The sequence below is a fragment of the Manacus candei genome, unplaced genomic scaffold (assembly GCF_025592945.1).
Source record: "Manacus candei isolate 608988 ecotype Guabito, Panama unplaced genomic scaffold, ASM2559294v1 h1tg000095l, whole genome shotgun sequence".
Classification (NCBI taxonomy): Eukaryota; Metazoa; Chordata; class Aves; order Passeriformes; family Pipridae; genus Manacus; species Manacus candei.
Window position 1 is genome coordinate 3,580,701 of NW_026138143.1, and position 18,039 is coordinate 3,598,739.

At 38.6% G+C, this 18,039-nt stretch overlaps 1 protein-coding gene across 2 annotated transcripts; it reads left to right on the top strand.

The window, feature by feature from the left end:
* The first annotated feature begins 238 nt into the window (after nt 1–238).
* Nucleotides 239–17,790, top strand: MLH1 (mutL homolog 1). Of its 2 annotated transcripts, XM_051768592.1 has the most exons (11): nt 7,376–7,464; nt 9,049–9,161; nt 10,378–10,531; nt 11,207–11,565; nt 12,308–12,456; nt 13,696–13,804; nt 14,661–14,724; nt 15,269–15,433; nt 16,284–16,376; nt 16,737–16,850; nt 17,385–17,790. In XM_051768592.1, exons 2-11 carry the CDS (start codon nt 9,136–9,138, stop codon nt 17,550–17,552), a joined length of 1,401 nt encoding a protein of 466 aa, XP_051624552.1. In that variant the 5' UTR covers nt 7,376–7,464; nt 9,049–9,135; the 3' UTR covers nt 17,553–17,790. The 2 variants fall into 2 exon arrangements, with proteins under 2 accessions (XP_051624554.1, XP_051624552.1); XM_051768594.1 differs by lacking the exons at nt 11,207–11,565; nt 12,308–12,456; nt 13,696–13,804; ... (3 more) ...; nt 16,737–16,850; nt 17,385–17,790 and adding exons at nt 239–398; nt 1,855–1,945; nt 2,072–2,170; ... (2 more) ...; nt 5,288–5,379; nt 6,726–6,768 and having other exon boundaries at nt 10,378–10,520.
* Nucleotides 17,791–18,039: the final 249 nt, after the last annotated feature.

The window sequence follows — 18,039 nt, forward strand, 5'->3', positions numbered from 1 at the left end:
CATGGGCACGCTGCTGGCTCATGGGCAGCTTGTTGTCCACCAGGGCCCGCAGGTCCGACATACATCGCCCCCAGGGGCCGTGGCCACCCACAGCGGGGTCCCGGCCACCCCTTCCCGGGCCCCAGACGCGGCGGCGCCACCGCAGCAGGACCCGCACGCCGCGCGCCCTCCCGCCGGCAGGGGGCGCGCTCCCTCCCGCGCTGCGCGCCCCCGCGGCACCCCGCCCCCGGCGCGTGCCCGCGCCGCTCCCCGCGCGGCGGCGGCCGGGGCCGCGCGCCTGTCCCCGCACTCATGGCCGGCGTGATCCGGCGGCTGGATGAGGCCGTGGTGAACCGCATCGCGGCCGGAGAGGTCATCCAGAGGCCGGCCAACGCCATCAAGGAGATGATCGAGAACTGGTAAGGCGGGGCGTGCCCCCGGCGCGGGCCGGCCGTGCGTCGCGGCGTGCAGCGAGGGGCGGGCGTGGGCTCGGGTGCTGAGGAGGGCGGTGCTCTGTGCCCGTACGGAGCGCACGGCAGGGCGGTGTTCGCGTTTGTGTTCGGCGTGCTTTGCTCTTGTTTGGGAAACTTATGAATCGTTTGCTTTCAGTGCCAAGTTAGTAATTCATAGGATCATTTAGGGTGGAAAAGACCACTAAGATCACTGAGTAAAACCATTAACCTAACACTGCCAAGTCCACCACTAAACCATGTCCCTAAGCAGCACGTCTGCACGTCTTTTTAATACCTCCAGGGGTGGTGAGTCCACCCCTTCCCTGGGCAGCCTGTTCCAATGCTTGGCATCCCTTTCCGTGAAGACATTTGTCCTAATATCCAATCTAAACCTCTCCTGGTCCAACTTGAGGCCCTTTCCTTTTGTCCTATTGCTTGTTCCTTGGGAGGAGAGACCAACCCCCAACTTGTCATAACCTCCCTTCAGGTAGCGAGTGATAAGATCTGCCTTGAGCCTCTGTTTCTCCAGGCTAAACAACTCCAGCTCCCTCAGCTGCTCCTCATCACACTTGTGCTCCAGACTCTTCACCAGCTCTGCTGTCCTTCTCTGGACTTGCTCCAGCACCTTAATGTCCTTGTATTGAAGGGCCCAGAATGGACACAGTACTTGAGGTGCGGCCTCACCAGTGCCAAATAGAGAGGGACAATCACTCCCCTGGTCCTGCTGGCCACACTATTCCTGATACAAGCCAGAATGACATTGGTCTTCTTGGTCACCTGGGCACACTGCTGGCTCGTGTTCAGCCGGCTGTTGACCAGCACTCCCAGGTCCTTTTCCAACAGGCCTCCAGCCACTCTTCCCTTGGCCTGTAGCGCTGTCTGGGCTTGCTGTGACCCAAGTGCAGGATCCAGCACTTGGCCTTATTGAACCTCATAGGATTGGCCTTGGCCCATTGATCCAGATCCCTCTGTAGAGGCTTCCTGCCCTCCAGAAGATCAACACTCACACCCAACTTGGTGTCATCTGCAAACTGACTAAGGGGACACTCAATCCCCTTGTCCAGATCATATATAAAAATATTAAACAGAACTCTGTCTGGTGTAGTGAGCTGTATCAGCTATGTGAAAACAAGCAGCAGATTCTGCAGTAGGTTTCAGTAGTGGGGAGAGAAGATCTATGTATTGACCTAGGTACCTCCTTAGTTTTTTAATTTCTGAAAGTTCTTCATAAGTATTGTGGATGGTGATTTAGAATTATGTGTCGCTGTAGTTAAAAAGGAAGGAGACAGTAAAGATTCACACGTAACAGAATGAATTCCAGTATGAGTGATGAGTAGAAACAAAGTATCATTTGTATGAGAAAAAAAAATTTAAATCATCATGTAGTCCTTTATTCTTTAGAATGCTTTCTTGGTTTCTGCAGTTTGGATGCTAAATCTACAAGTATCCAGGTAATAGTTAAAGAAGGTGGTTTGAAGCTCATCCAGGTCCAAGATAACGGCTGTGGTATCAGAGTAAGTAAATAAACTTGACAGCTGTGTGCTGGTGTTTAATATGACCTTTAAAAATTATTTCAAGTTATAAATGTTTTTGATCCTGAAAAACTTGCAAAGTGACTATTGCTTGTCTCTTTCCCATAGAAAGAAGATCTGAACATTGTATGTGAGAGATTTACTACTAGTAAACTGCAAAAATTTGAAGATTTGGCTAATATTTCTACATATGGTTTTAGGGGCGAGGTGAGCTCTTCATCAAGGTTTTGAAACTGTTCATTGTTGCTATCCTGCTGTAGTGGGGTATACTATCTCATTCCCAGTACTCTTAACAGAAGCTTCTGTTTTCCAAGAGTCTGCCATGTGAATGTAGTTCAAAATACATTTTTGTGTCTTTCAATATTGGATGGATGCCTAAGGAGAGGTATATATTCTTCTTGCTTTCTGGGGTAAGATTTTTTTTTTTGAAGTAAAACAAGGCTTCTTTTCTCAAATGCTGCAGGTAAAAGGCAATGAAAAATCTGAGTGAAAGGTGACTCTTTGATGTCAGACATTTGTTCTAAAACCACACTTAAAATTAGATGTTTGAAATGTACATTTGTCTTCCTTTGCTTTTGCTATTAAATAAAGTTACTATCAGATATACTCTCAGATATAGGAGTTCTTCATATTCTCATAGGCTATATCTAAGCTTCTCTGGAAGAACAGTCATGGATGAGTTTAGCTTTCCGTGCCAGGTAAACAACAAGATATATACCTGTGCTCAGATACATAGATCCTTGCATGCTCCAGAGGGTAAGCTGCATAAGTCCTGTCCTCACACACTTGCAACATAATAATTTCCACAGCCAGTGAAATCTGGTCCTGAGGCTGGTTGCATCTGTGCAGACTTGTCCATTGAGTTTTCCAGGAAAACCATTGTTACCTAACTCTGTAGTATTACCTACAGTCAAGATAAGAACTTGGGTCAAGATGAAGAAATAAGAGCTAAAACCTTCCAGCTGTTTTTTGTTAATATGGAAGAAAGAAAAGTGCCCAACTGTAATAAATTTGCAAATTTCTTTTAGTTATGTTACATGGTTAACCACTTGCACTTTAAGAGGTAACGAAATGTTAGAAAGGCCAGAAGAAGGTCCCCAGATAAAAGTCAGCATTGAAGGTATTAAAGTTTGTTAAAGCTTTACTGACCTGCAATTTTCTTTTAAGGTTTTTTATTAATTACTTGCAAGTGGCATACCAAAATTTAGCCACCCTGTTTAAAGTGTGTACACACCTCAGTGTTCTCCAGAGCAAGGTTTACAAAGATGCTTTCTCCTTTCCTAGGCATTGGCGAGCATCAGTCATGTTGCCCATGTTACAGTAACAACTAAAACAGCTGATGCTAAGTGTGCATTCAGGTATGCTGCCTGTGATCCATGTGACTTCTGCTGCATGGGATAACAAACAGATGTATCTCTTTTCAGTGCTCTTATTAAGGAGGAGGGTAGAGTAAGGGTAGTTACAAAAAAGAATGTGAGAAAACATGGTTTGAGTGATTTTTTTTTCCAAATTGTAAAGGTAAGCTTTAGCTAAACAATGTATTTTAAAAGTTGGGGTTGGAGGTCAGGGAATCTTAAAGGGGATTCTACTTCAGCAGCTAATGTAGGATAAACACTTGTCTTTACCTCCATTTCAGGATAAAATTTCACAATTTGTATGAAATTATGCCTCTGTATAACTTGCTGAAAGACCTACATAGGTCAGAAATCTCCTATGCTCCAAGTCCTGTTACAGTCAGAATGGAACTGATCTTACAGTAAAGTCAAGACTTTCTTGTTACTATAACGGAAGTGTAAAGTCTAGTGGAAGAATTGTTATTAGGCCGTGTCTCATTTTCTGAAGAAAGATAGAATGCAACAGTCCTGCCTTTACAGGAAAAGTCTCAGTAATACAATTTAAATACGCATATGTCATTATCTGCCCCTTTTCCATTTCTATTATTCCCACTCCCCCACTGCCCCTCTGGCTCTTAAAATCAATGAAAACAGTTTTGCTCTAGCAGAAACGTGGGGGGAGGGATTGATTCTCAATGGTCCAAATTCTTTGCTGGGAGGAGTGTGATGATAATGGGATTTCTTTTGTCTTATTCCATTGTCATCATCTGTCTCTGTCTGCCCTCCTCTAAATCTAGATGTTTGACAACTTTTTATTTTCTGCCTAGAGCTACTTACAGTGATGGAAAAATTAAAGCCCCTCCGAAACCCTGTGCTGGAAACCAAGGAACTCAGATCACAGTAGGCTTTGTGCCCATTTTCTCTTGTCTCTTTTCTGTTCCCTGGTGGTTGGGCTTGCACCAATTTTGTTGTAAGATATGTGACAGTATCACTTTGTAAAATATGTTGTTTGGTTTTGTTGGGTTTTTGGTCTTGTTTTCTTCACCAAAGGCAGCAAGGTAAATTTCAGAAGATCCTCTTTTTTTTTTTTTCTTCTTCCTTCTGAGGACAGCATAGTCATTTACTATCAGAAATATTTCATAGTCTGTCTGGACTGCTGAAAACCTCAGTGGATAGTTAGGGTTTACAAAAAGCTGGGAATATGGAGAGGGGTCTACACTGTATGAGCCACAGTGAGAAGATGAGGGCTGGCGCAGGAAACTGCAAAACCACTGTTTTCCAGTCATAGCTTTGTCTTCCAGTCATATCTTTCATATATCATAGCCAGACTTGAATGTGAGTTGGGATTAAGATTGGCATTAGGATTATGAAGAATAAGGAGATCAGATTGGGAAGGAGTATCCATTTTGCACAGCGTGCGGTGGGAAGGGGAAGTCTGGCCTAGGAGTCTGCAGATGTGTCTCTGCTGTGGGAGCATACACCCAGCAAGCTTCACGTGTCAATGTTTAGGATAATGTGTTTGAAAAAGAAGCTGGACTTTAAATTTCTGCCTTTCTCAGTATAGCAGAAAAATAATTTGCATGTTGTTTAAATAAATAGTGAAAATGTACAGTTTAAGTTGCTGTTCTAATTACATTAACAGCCTTGAGTGCAGCAACTGTTTTAGCATTTCGTTAAAACACGGTGTAATCAGGGAATCCATTGTCATCTTTGGTAGAAGGTATATAACTTTCACTGAAAAGGGAGCTGTGGAGTTGTTATTGGTGAAAATACTGATGTACCAAAATAGTTGAAAACATGTGTTTCTCTTGATTTACATTTTGTTAGGTGAATCTAGAAGGTAAGGAATAAATTGAATGTCGATCCTTCATAAACTAAAGTATTCTCATAAAATTTATATATAAAAAAATTAATAAAATGGATTTAGATTAACTATATAGTAAGAGAGGATTTTTAAAATTATTTGTAATTGTGATCTTTCCCTCTGTAGGTTGAAGATCTCTTTTACAATGTAAATACGAGGAGAAAAGCTTTAAAAAATCCAAATGAAGAATATGCAAAAATACTAGAAGTTGTTAGCAGGTAAACTAAAATAGGAAGCTCCAATTTTGTATACTCCTATGGCAGAAGTATGGGGTTTTTCAGAGGGACTGGCAGGTGTGCGTTTGGTGTAATTTTTTTTGTTGTTGTTGTTGGTTTTGTTGTTAGGCTTTTTTTTTAAACTATTTGTTAGTGTGCAGTGTCAGATAACAGTCCATCCAATTTGATATGAAAAATTCAGAGGAGAAACAGTGTATTCTATCTGTGACTATTAATTATTTGTAAGAATTCCAGCAAAGAAATGGTGATAGACTTGAACTCTAAATGCATTTGGGCTAAATAGAATCCATGTAAAAACTGCACAGGAGCATTGAGATTTGGTGAAATTCAAAATAGCTGAATGGCAATTTCACATCCACAAAAAAGAGTAATATCACTTTAGGTACTGGATGTTCCCTTCCTGGGCCCCTTGGTTGCATTTTTTGCCATGTGCAGAGGCTTTGCAAGCAGTATCTACACAATCTAAACAAAAGAACTGCTTCACAGTTTCAGAAAATGCAAAAGGTAGCAAAGAGTAGCAAGACTGTACACCAGGAGTTAGCCTGTTTCCCGAATGAGCTGTTTAAGAGTCTTTACTGGTCAGGTAGACCAGTCAGGAGGTGGAGAATCAGGTCCTGCTGCTCTGTGGAACAGCATGATCTAAAGTCTTGCTGAGGTACAGGCTTCCAGCTCATTGGTATTTTGTTTTTCTCATTAGGATTTTTCTGTTATTTAATTTTTTGTTGGTTTTTTTTTTTTTTTTCTCTTGAATTTTTGAATTCCCAGTCACAGCAGTCTGTTCCCTGTCTGCATTTTTACATTTCTCATCTTGCAAGGTTCTGTGGTGTGTTTTTTTCTCACAACACAGTAACTTCCCTAAAAGTTTGAGCCAAGGTTATGCAGCTGTAGTGTACCAGAACTCAGCCCTGGGATCACAGGCAGCTGAACCATCTGGGTAGGGGAAGGTAGGAGGGCAAGCTAGCCATTATTCAGATCCTTCTCCATAGTAGTTGAGACTTGGGTCTGTTATATTGAGGACATTTTGCTGGTTTTATTTAGTTAAACCTATGAAGTGAAACTGAACTAACCAGGTCTATAGAAGTTGATCCTTTATTTTGAGGAATAAGCTAATCTGATCCTTGAATTTCATATGGCTACAGGTGAGTTATAAATAGAAGACAGCTAATTTTTATAGTAGTTCAGTCTACAAAAGCTCAGTTTGGCTCAAATAGCATTACTGTCTAACAGGAAGTGAAATTGCTCGTGCCCATTACTAGCTGCTTTTCAGCAATCAGGGCAAATAATCTTTTCTTTCACATACTGCAGACTTATGTTTACCTGTTTTTCAGGTATGCCATCCATAACTCAGGCATCAGCTTTTCAGTTAAAAAGGTGTGTAGATAAAGTCTTTATAACTTGACTGTGTGTCTGTGTATATATACATAATACGTATATCTGAAAATTTGCACTGCATCTTTTGCAACAGGAATAGCACACAGAGCCTTCCCATGTACTAAAATGTTGAACTGTACATTGGTGCAGTTTGGATAGAAAGCACATCAGTTAGAAGTAAACAAGAAAAGTTTGTCAGGAGTTTGAAATTTTCTATGTGGTCAATGTTATGTTTTGGTTTAGCTTTACGAGCTGTTTCAGCTTCTCTTGAGAGTCTGATTACAAATTACTGTATGAAAGAGGATGGGGTGGATTGCCTTTGTTCATTGGCATTGTTGATAATTATTTACTGAACTGCGTGTGTTCCTCATTTTCCAAGATGGAGTTACTAGCCTGAATGGGTCTGATGTGCTCTAGCAAATCTTGTAAACCCGTGCCATTTACCATCTATTTGCCTTTTTAAGCGTAAATAAGTAAATAAGAATACGAAAGCATTATTATGATGTTATGTTCCATGCCTTTGTTTTAGAAATGCTATTGTTTAAAGTATTTCTAAAACTTCAGCCATAAATGTGAATTGATTGATACTCATTTTTGTTGTCTTTAGCAAGGTGATACCGTGTCAGATGTTAGAACCCTGTCCAACGCCTCGACAGTGGACAACATTAGGTCCATCTTTGGAAATGCTGTTAGCAGGTATGTTGATGTCAAGTTTACTTTTGACATAAAGTTTTCTAGTGAATCACCCTCCCTTTCTCTTTTAAAGACCATGGGTTGTGCTAACTTTCCTTGTTTCCTGCGAGGTGAATTGCAGAGAAGAGAGAGTGCTGCAATAAGAGAGCTCTCCCTTCTCTGGAAGAACATGTAGCTTTTATTTCTGTACTGAAGGGAAGAGGGAAGTCACAAAGTTGTTCCTTTAATGCACAAAAAGGGAGGCATCTGCTTGTAACTTTCTACATGCTCGTGCAAAAACAGCAAGCTGAACCTATTTTCTCTACAAGTTCCTAGGCTCTTCCTATGCCTTGAAAATCTTATTGCTTCTTACCAGTCTGCTATCTGATAAATTTTAAATCTACTCACCGTAGTTTTTCTAAAATCTTATGGTTTCTTATTTTGAGAAAAGCTGCATTAGCTAAGGCTGTGTAAATCAGACAGAAAAGTTAAAACCAAATAAAACCAATCATCTTCTGAAGACATACCTGCCACTTTAGGAAAAAATCTCTCTTTCACATTCAGCTGTGAAGAGTTCATTGAACGGATTTGTCCCGCAAATACTTGGGTGTCACTTTGATTCTGTTACCAAAGTCACACAGATATAATGAATGTAACTTTTAATGGAAGCACCTTTAGGAAGCACAGCAAATAGAGAGCCTGGTTAGTATTAAAGGTCGTGGTGTTGTTTTTATTTCTTTGTTATGCATTTGTTTTTATCTACTACGGATGCTCTTTTTATACAATTTTTCCTTTATACAGTTCAGTACAGTCCATGTCAAATTAAATGCTTTGGTCGTTTGTTTTAAAGGAAAACTTTTATTTTACCCAGTTGAAAATGATGTTATTTTGACTTAAAAATGAACACATTGATAAAAATCAATTATAAAAATGGTGCTCGGTATATATTGAGGTTGAATTGAAAATAGGTAGCCCTTAAGTTTTTTCTGTGTTAAATTTAGAAGTTGGCATAATGCCTTGTTAGAGAGTTGTGCTCACAAACTACCAAAGTGGATTTCCTTAACTAATGAATCATGAAAATTATTAAAACTGTTATGAAAATAGTTAATGTTAGAATCTGTGTGCATGAGAAAGAGAAAAGTTTTCACATTTTAATGACTTCTTAACATCTCATCAAGAAATATTAGATTACAAAAGCAGACGGAGAGGTCCAAGAAAAAAACATGTTCTTCCCTGTCTGCTGACATTTTTGAAGTGTCCTTGTCACTGTCAATGACTTACACAAAGAAATGCATATTAGAATTATCAATAATTATAATATTATGAATACTGTGATATGGTATTAAAAAGATAATGGGAGTAGTTTTACAGACTCTAATCATACAACATTACTAGTTTACATTTACTTAGGAAGAAGAAACAATGCAGTTCAGGTTAAATAATTGTTGTGGCCTAGCAATGAATGTTTGAATTCTCAAATAATTTTAATGTTTTCATTACTGTGATATAAATAGAATATAGGTCAGTATATCTCTACTTGTGAGTACTGTTAGAAATTTGCATCAACAGAAGAATTAATTTTTGGTTTGTTTCTGTCAAACTTAATAGGGAACTGATAGAAGTGGGCTGTGAAGATGCAAATCTGGCCTTTAAAATGAAAGGTTACATCACGAATGCAAACTACTCTGTGAAGAAATGTATATTTTTACTCTTCATAAACCGTAAGTTTGAAAAAAAAAGGCAGCATTTTGTACAGTCGTATGTTGCTTACATAATCATAAGGACAAAACTTTCTGCAGACCTACAAAATGTATAAGCCTTCTTAAACACATTTTGAAGAATAAGTATTTCAGTTACTTGTAGATCTTAAAATGGTTTTAGTTTTGTAATGTGCATCATGCTTTGCACTCTAAATAAAGAAAGCAGCTAAAACTGGGCCTAAAGAAACTTAAGCTTTGGAGTATCAAGGTAATGATTGTTTCCTGCTAACTTACACAGAGCGATCTCTTCATTCTGTAAGAACACTGACCTGGGATGCAAGAAACCTTGACTGTATTGAAATAATAAAAAGGTAGTTTGGTTATTTTGGTATTTGTGGAAAAAAATCTTATAAAACACACTTAAGACAATACTGTCTATTCCTGGTTTTATATGAAGAATAAATAGGCCTTGGGGGAAAAATGGGTATAACAGATACCCTTTGAAGATCCCAAGCATGAAGGTGTTGGTCTGAAGGAGTGGTTGGGCGCTTTGCAGTGTATTTCAGCCGGGCTCTTTGGAAATAGCCTTTTGTTCTGTGTTTCAGATCGGTTGGTAGAGTCAGCCGCTTTGCGGAAAGCCATAGAAACTGTGTACGCTGCTTATTTGCCAAAAAGTACCCATCCATTCCTATACTTAAGGTAAAGTAATAGGAAGAAGTAGCCTGTTAATACTATCTTGTAGGATATAGCTAGGCTGAGTAGGTTTAGAAAAACACTTCTGTTCCTGATAATAATGTTAAGCGCTGCACTGAGGTAATTAATCACCAGACAGGAGATAATTAAATCACATTAAATCTTAAGAAAACAGACCTTATTTTTAGAAGTAGTGAATGTCTGTAACTTCAGCTGAAGTCCTTTCGTATTAATTCGTGAGACACTGCAAGTAAAAGATATTTCTAAAAACAGGTTTTTGTAGTTATAAAATAGAGAAATTGGTTTAAGCTTATTGGTTTAAGCTGATTTTGGTGAGTTTGGAGTAGAGTCCTTCAGATTAATTATTTTTTAATGTACTAAACAAATCTGACTGTAACGTAACTTTAGCAGGGTTCAGAATCTTTTTGACTTCTTTGCACAGAGTAATGCCCCTAAGCTGGAGAAATTTTGTACTGAACCAATTTGTGCTCTCTCTGCCATCCATGGGATATTTTAGGTTAACTTCTTTTAAAATGTTTTTCAGTCTGGAAATAGCTCCCCAAAATGTAGATGTGAACGTGCACCCCACAAAACATGAAGTCCATTTTCTTCATGAAGACAGTATTCTAGAGCGTGTGCAACAGCATGTAGAGAGCAAGTTATTGGGCTCTAATTCTTCAAGGATGTACTTCACTCAGGTGAGAACGTATGTGAAGTGACTGCAGCTCTGCACTATTTTAAACATCAGGGATACATTTACTCTGTTCAATATGCAGGGATTGGTAATCATCAGTGTTCTACTGGTACCTTGAGATCTTTGCTCTCTGTTTCAGGGATGAAATTGCTTTAGTGTACCAATGTTAACAATGAAGCAAAAGAGAGAAAGAAACTATGAAAACATTTTAAATACTTTTATGTCAAGTACCTGACCAGTCTTCTTGATTTTGCAAGTATGTTGGCCTTCACATGTGGTAAATTGGTTTTTTATTCTGCCCTGGTTTATGTGAAGATGTGGCTGAGGAAACTGTTCTGTGTATTTGACAACACTTTTAATCTGACCAGAAAAAAATCAGGAAGATTTTCTAATCTCTCTTTATGTAGAGCATAGCATAAGAATTACAATAATTTTTTTTCCTTTGAGACAAAAGAATGTTAACTAATGATTTTAACTGCTAAGATGATGACATTCACTCTATATGGATAGCAGATGCAATGGTGGCCTATTTAAGCACTTGACACTGTGTTTTTGGGGTTTCAAACTTGCCTCTGAGCAGTAAGATACTGTGAGAAGTGTGGCTGATCTCTCTGGTTTTCTTTTCTTTTTTTTTCTTGCTGTTCAATCTCTTTGCTTCCTCGTATCTGTCTGAATGAAGACACTGCTTCCAGGGGCTGACTCTTCTTCCAGTGAGGTTGTAAAATCAGCAGCTAACTCTTCTGTGGCTACCAAAGGAACCAGTGATAAAGTTTATGCGCATCAGATGGTCCGCACTGATTCCCGAGAGCAGAAATTGGATGCTTTTCTTCAGCCAGTGAACAACCCCCCAAATACAGGCCCCACTGAAGTGACAACAGAGGTTGATGCAGGACCTCCAGAGGGTGCAAGCAGACCACAGGATGCTGAAATGGAAGAAGTCAGTGATCTGGTTGAAATGGCTGATGTTCAGGAGGACATAGGGAAGCCTGGAGGGCTGAGTGAGAGTGGGCACTTGTCTCGCGAGACAGTGCCTTCTCGGTAAGTCTCATCTTTCCTGAGGTGGTGCAAGGCTACTTATTTATTTCATAGCATGGCCCTGAAACTGTAGGTTTTCTGATCTCTTTTCCCTAGAATAACTCTTCATGACAAGTTGTTGGGAAATTAAACTTAATCTGTGAACTGTAAATTACATAACTTGTGATAAATTTTGTAACTGGAACGGGATTTCCATTCATACTGAAAGGCAGGAAGCAGTATAAATAATGACATCAGTTTAGGGATGTCATACTGGTCTGTCTCTCTTTGGAGGCCCCTCATCCTACTACATGAGAAACTACATCACTGAATTTTGCAGAGATGAACCTAGTAAAGATAAAAGTGCAGCTCCTGCAGGACCTGTTACAAGAGGCGAAAGTCGTCTGATGGAATCTGATTTCCCCTTCCCAGTACTACAGAGAAATTATCATGAAAAAAAATCATTAGAAATATCAACATTTTTTCGATGTGTCCTTTAGAGGCCAGTTTGCTTGGTGCTTAAACAATTGTCTGATGTGATTGGTATTAGTGTGTCATAAATTCTCTTAAAATTCTGAACTACCTTTTCCTAACAGATTATGCCTCGGAAGCAAAATAAAATAGTCTGTCACTCTGGGAATCTCTGGGAAACTGTCTACATTTCTTGTGTTAACGTACAGCATGTGAATTGAGCATCCCTTCTGTTGCTGTGTTTTGCCTAAGTGATAGGAGAATTGACCTAATTCCTTTTGGTTTGGTATTGCAGAAAGAGACCACGGGAAGACACAGACCTAGAAATGGAGGAAGATGACACCACAAAGGACATGACTGCTGCCTGCACCCCTAGAAGAAGAATTATCAATTTGACTAGTGTATTGACTCTCCAGGAGGAAATCACTAACCAGGGACATGCAAGTAAGCAAGGCTTTTGCTTCCCAAGATTATTTTTATTTCAGCAACTCCTTATGGTTGTTTGAACCGCTGAGGAAAAAGGTATTTAAAGGGAGGCTCAGTCAGTTCACTGTGCTGCTAAGCAAGCTTTTAACAAAAGCTTTGGCTTTTCATTTTCATTTGTATCTGTCCCACTTACATGAAATGATGAAACTGATAAAATATTATTCTCTTTTCTGGTAAGAATTGTTATCGTAATAAATAACTTTTTTATAAATTACTAAAAGTCTTGAACTTTAAAAAGCATGTACTTACACTTTACTTGTGCTTCAGAAAATGTTTTGCAGAAGACTGGTAATTCTGAGCCAGTAATTCCATACCTGATAGTCACTGCTTAAATGCTGAAATCAAAGAGTTGTCCCTGAGCCATGAAATTTCCAAAAATGTCTCAAAATACACAATAAAACTTGTGAAGCTCCCTGGAGTTGTGTCTTGCCTTCACATGTGTAAGAAATACCTATGAGACTTCGGAAAGAAAGAAATCTCTTCTCACAATGTTACCTTTTCTGGTGGAATTAGGGTAGTGTGGTGCTTTGTACATGCTGTGACTGCAATGCTGAGCTTCTGTAACGAAGCTGCTCCCAAGGATGGCAACCAGTGAATTTTCTTTGTGGAATGCCTAAAATGAACTCTTTTATGGAATCTGACTTCTCATATCTTTCCCAGCCTTCTCATTTATATATACTAAAACTTACTTAGTGAGAGAAAAATAAAAAAATTATGACAAAAATAAATTATGGACCTATTCTATCACAATTTCAGCATTTAATCTGACAGTACTAGATTGTGTTGCAAAGCTGGTTTAAATCTGCAGTTTTCTTTGAAGTTTGTCAGTTCTCCCTCACTAATCTCCTATGGCTGGAAATTAATTTTGGAAGGCTATTCAAACACAGGGATTTTAATTTTTTTTTTTTTTTTAATTTGCATTTGTAGTTTAACTGTTATATAACTGTTCTCATAATTGTTTTAATAGTATGAGTGTGCATGGAAATTATTAATATTTCAAAACATGTGAATAATTGGTAGGACAGGCCTATAAGAAGAAGCAGGATTATAGTAGTGACTGAACAATAATCTGAGACTTTAATGCTAAAAAGACACCACTCAACTGAATAAATAAGAGCAGGGTTGCAAATCCTGAATTTATGTATAATTATGTAATTATATCCTTTTTGTTTTTTCCACACTCCTGTGTTGTTTCAGAACTTCAGGAAATGCTACGTGATCACTCCTTTGTTGGCTGTGTCAGTCCACAGTGGGCTCTGGCCCAATATCAGACAAAACTGTACCTTCTCAATACAACAAAACTCAGGTAAAGAAGCTGTTAGACTTGTTGGCAGCTGAAATAAGTACCAATTACGAAGCTAATTAGAAGAAGGAAGGAAATGAGAGGAAAAACAGCACCGTTTGCTTGTTGGCTATCCTAAAAGTCATAAGGCTAAAGATTTAAGCATTCAGTTCAGAACAGTGGAAGGAATTCTGGCCCACGTTGGAGAAGTTTCAGGGAATCAGTGTAATTAAAATGCCAGCTACTGTATTTGTAGCTGGGAAGGAAAAGGCTTTTTCTTGCTTTATGATCATCTGTCTCCATGATCTATGATCATTATCATGATCTGATTCAGGATCATCTACAGCACATTGTATAAAGATGAGCAAGCAGAAGCTTCAGAAAAGTCCTGTAAAACATTGTATCCAGTTGGATTAAGAGTATCTGCAGGACATGATTGTAACACAAAGTTTGTAATTTTGCATCTGCAGCCTTACAGGGCCAGCTACATAAATTTTGTAACAAATCAGAAAATATACTTGAGATACACATGTCTATCAGTTTCCCAGCTCCTGTGCATTTCTTGCAGTGCAACAAAGGAGTAAAGAAGTTGAAATATAAGTTATCAGGGAATAAATAGATATTGGTTGGATGCTCAGTATGTAACATTTCTGCACCGGTGTGGCTGATAATGTCAGAAACCAAGAAATAGATTTAACTGTAAATATCTAGATAGTACATGTGAATCTTTAAACTCTTTAGTTAAAGTAAGATATTTATTAATATGACTGGATATGTACATCTGATGTTTCCAGGATGATTCTTACTTTCCCTTCTTAATTATGGTAACTTGAAGATATGTGATCCTCTCCATACAACTAATTTTTGTGCTTCAATTTAGCCAAGAACTCTTCTACCAGATACTTATTTATGACTTTGCAAACTTTGGAGTCTTAAGGTTATCTGTAAGTATAATTTGACATTACACCCTATATAACAAGTTTTTTTTTAAAAAAAAGTCTGTCCTGTCAGACAAATGCATAGTTTTGGTTGCATAGTCAGGTTGGTTATTATCCACTACAAGAGCGTTGTTTTGTTTCTTTTACGGTAAGAACAGAATGTAGAATACTCTTGATTTTTTGTGTCTTCTACTGTTAAATTGTCATCCTGGCTGCTTGTTATTAGTGCCAATTGTAGATATTCACCAAGTTTTGCTGTTGCTCATTACATCAGGACAAATAATTAATTTGAATACACAATCTACAGAAATATAGTGTTGATTGCCAGTATTTATCCTGCAAATATTGCAGTACTTGGCAGGATTGGGGACTGCACAGAACTATCATAAAGAAATTAAAACCTTTTTAGACTGGTTATGATAAACAGAACTGTTTGTTCTGCAGGGCAGATGTGGCATATTGCAATTAGTTATTATGTGAAGAAAGAAGCTATAGATTTCCAATAGACCATGCTGTTTGTTAACAAAAGTTTTGCCTTCTCCATTTTTAGGAGCCAGCTCCTTTATATGAACTTTCAATGCTTGCTTTGGAGGATCCCGAAAGTGGCTGGACGGAAGAAGATGGCCCAAAAGAAGGGCTTGCTGAGTACATTGTGGAGTTTCTGAAACAGAAGATTGAGATGTTGAAGGATTATTTTTCTCTTGAAATTGATGAGGTGACTCCTGCTATAGTAATAGACAGTAAGAATGGTGAACTTGGCAGCGTTAGGCTTGCAGTTGGACTTGATTTTAAAGGTCTTTTCCAACCTAAATGATTCCATGATTTTACATTTTGGTAACAGATAACTGCAATAGTTTGTTTGCAATGCTTAGTATCACTAAGAACTAGCTCCAGTACAATTTAGATGGCTTACCCCTTTCATTAAAAATGCTCAGGACTTATGGTGCCTTTAAGAAGGGTGCTACAGAAAGTTTATATTTAACTAGTTACCAAGTTACAGAATGGGTAAGGTTGGAACCCATTCCCAGTCCATGATCTGGTCCAACCTCTCTGCTCAAACAGGGTCATCCTAGAGCACATTGCACAGGATTGCATCCAGACAGTTTTTGAATGTCTCCAGCGAGGGAGACTGGGCAACATGTCTGGGCAATCCACAGTTTAGTCATTGCTTCCATAACTAGAATGCAGATCTTTTAACCAACAAAGTGTGCATCCCTTAATTTATAAGGAAGCGAACAGCTTCATCAAGCCCAGGCACTTCATTTGGATATTGTCCTGGGAAGTGGGATCTGTGTAGTCAGTGGCTAGAGCTAGAGGAAGAGGCTGAATTCAGGTTTTCCTGAGCCAAGTGGCTTAAATCCATGCCTTGTGAAGTTAAACAATGCCAGTAACCTTTTTCCTGCAATGTCTGCCTGGCATCAGGCTTTAAAAACTTGTAGCTTCAGCTACTCCTAAGGCTCACGGAGTTTGGTAAGAATCAGTCTTACAGTACGTGACAGTTTTGATGCATTTAACTGCAAGAAAGAACATTTTTTTTTTACTGAAGCAGCAATGTTGCCTTGCAGGAAGGAAATCTTATTGGGTTACCACTTCTGATAGACAACTACGTTCCACCGCTTGAAGGACTGCCTATGTTTATCCTTCGATTGGCCACAGAGGTATATTCTATCAATGATTTTATTAATTTGCAATTACTTTTTTTTTACTTCACATTTAAGCAACTCCAGCCCTTTCTTTGCAGTTTCTGGTGCAGCTTAAATGTACTGTTATGTGTTCCAGACACTTTTGCTATGGTTACTGAATAGTTGTGCTTTGCCTCTGTATTCATAACTCCTGACTGAATGAGCCTGTATTTTGATTTAAAAGCCTGCACTCCTACACTTTCTTTGTTCTATTCCTTTACCTTATCAGCACAAAAATGGCCAATACATTATTATGATTTTTCCATATTAAGACTCTCTATCAAATCTCTGACTGCAACCCAGATTCTGTAAAATGACTTCTTTTTCTTGTAACAGGTAAACTGGGATGAAGAAAAGGAGTGTTTTGAAAGCCTAAGTAAAGAACTTTCCATGTTCTACTCCATCAGAAAGCAGTATATAATAGGTGAAGCCAATCCAACAAACTCTCAGGTACAAGAATACTGTAACTAGTCCTATGAACAGACAACTAACAACCTATAGGAAACTTCTGCTTTTTCAGCTACAGACTTCTAATCCCAGCTCTTTCAGTGAAGTGAATCAAGTATAGTACTGTGGCAAGGTTCTGAAACAATGAGGCTTAAATTTTCTGAGGTATTATAGGTATTGAGAGAACCTTTTAACTTTGGGCATTGCAGTGTACTTTATATTATTACAAGAGTCCTTGGCCTCTGAGTTTGGGATGTATTTTTATGGTATATTTCTACAGAAGAATAAGGATGCATATAAATGAAAAATGACTGTGTCTAAATACCTGCTTAATTATTCCATTATTCTCACCCACTCTGCAATTACTTTACAGAGCTTAAAATTAACTTGACTGCATAGAATGAACTTCTTTAATACTAGCAGAATTTTACAGTTGCTGTAGTCTTACATTATAAAGTCTTTTAAGGAATGTTCTCTGGTAAAAGAGAACTTCAGTTTAATTGTTTAATTGTTTGTCCTTTTTCTCCTGTATTTCAGAATGAAGATTCTGACTCTGGTTCAAAAACATGGAAATGGACTGTGGAACATGTGATTTACAAAGCTTTTAGGACTCATCTTTTGCCTCCTGAACACTTTGCAGAAGATGGCAACATTTTGCAGCTTGCTAACCTGCCTGACCTGTATAAAGTTTTTGAAAGATGTTGAGCAAGTAGTTATTACAGACCGTTTTTTTAGATAGGCACCATTCCTTTTATGTTCAGTTTTACATAGTAGAAGATAAAGCTGGAATCTTGATGGAGGAAAGAAAAAGAGAGGACTAAACTACTAACATGACAGCAAGTGGTCTATTTTCCTTCTGTTGATCAAAGTATAAAAGGAATAATTTTAGCTTTTTCTAAACCCAGCCCAAGTTCCTAAAATAAAATTTCCACTTATGCTCTGAGTTTCCCTATTAACCAATCTGCTAACAGAATACAATTTCTACTGCAGAAAATTAAGTGGGTTAAGTGATTGTGAAAGAAGATGGAGCTTAATTTAGTTGAAATGTGAGTGCTTTAACTTTGTTTGCTTCTTGAAAGTGAAACAGAAAAAGGCAGCTAACCTGTTTTATGACTGTTGTCTGGCAGTATCTGCAATGAGAATATACATGCAAAGCACTTAAAAATCATCTGTTACTGGAGAAGTTAGTCTC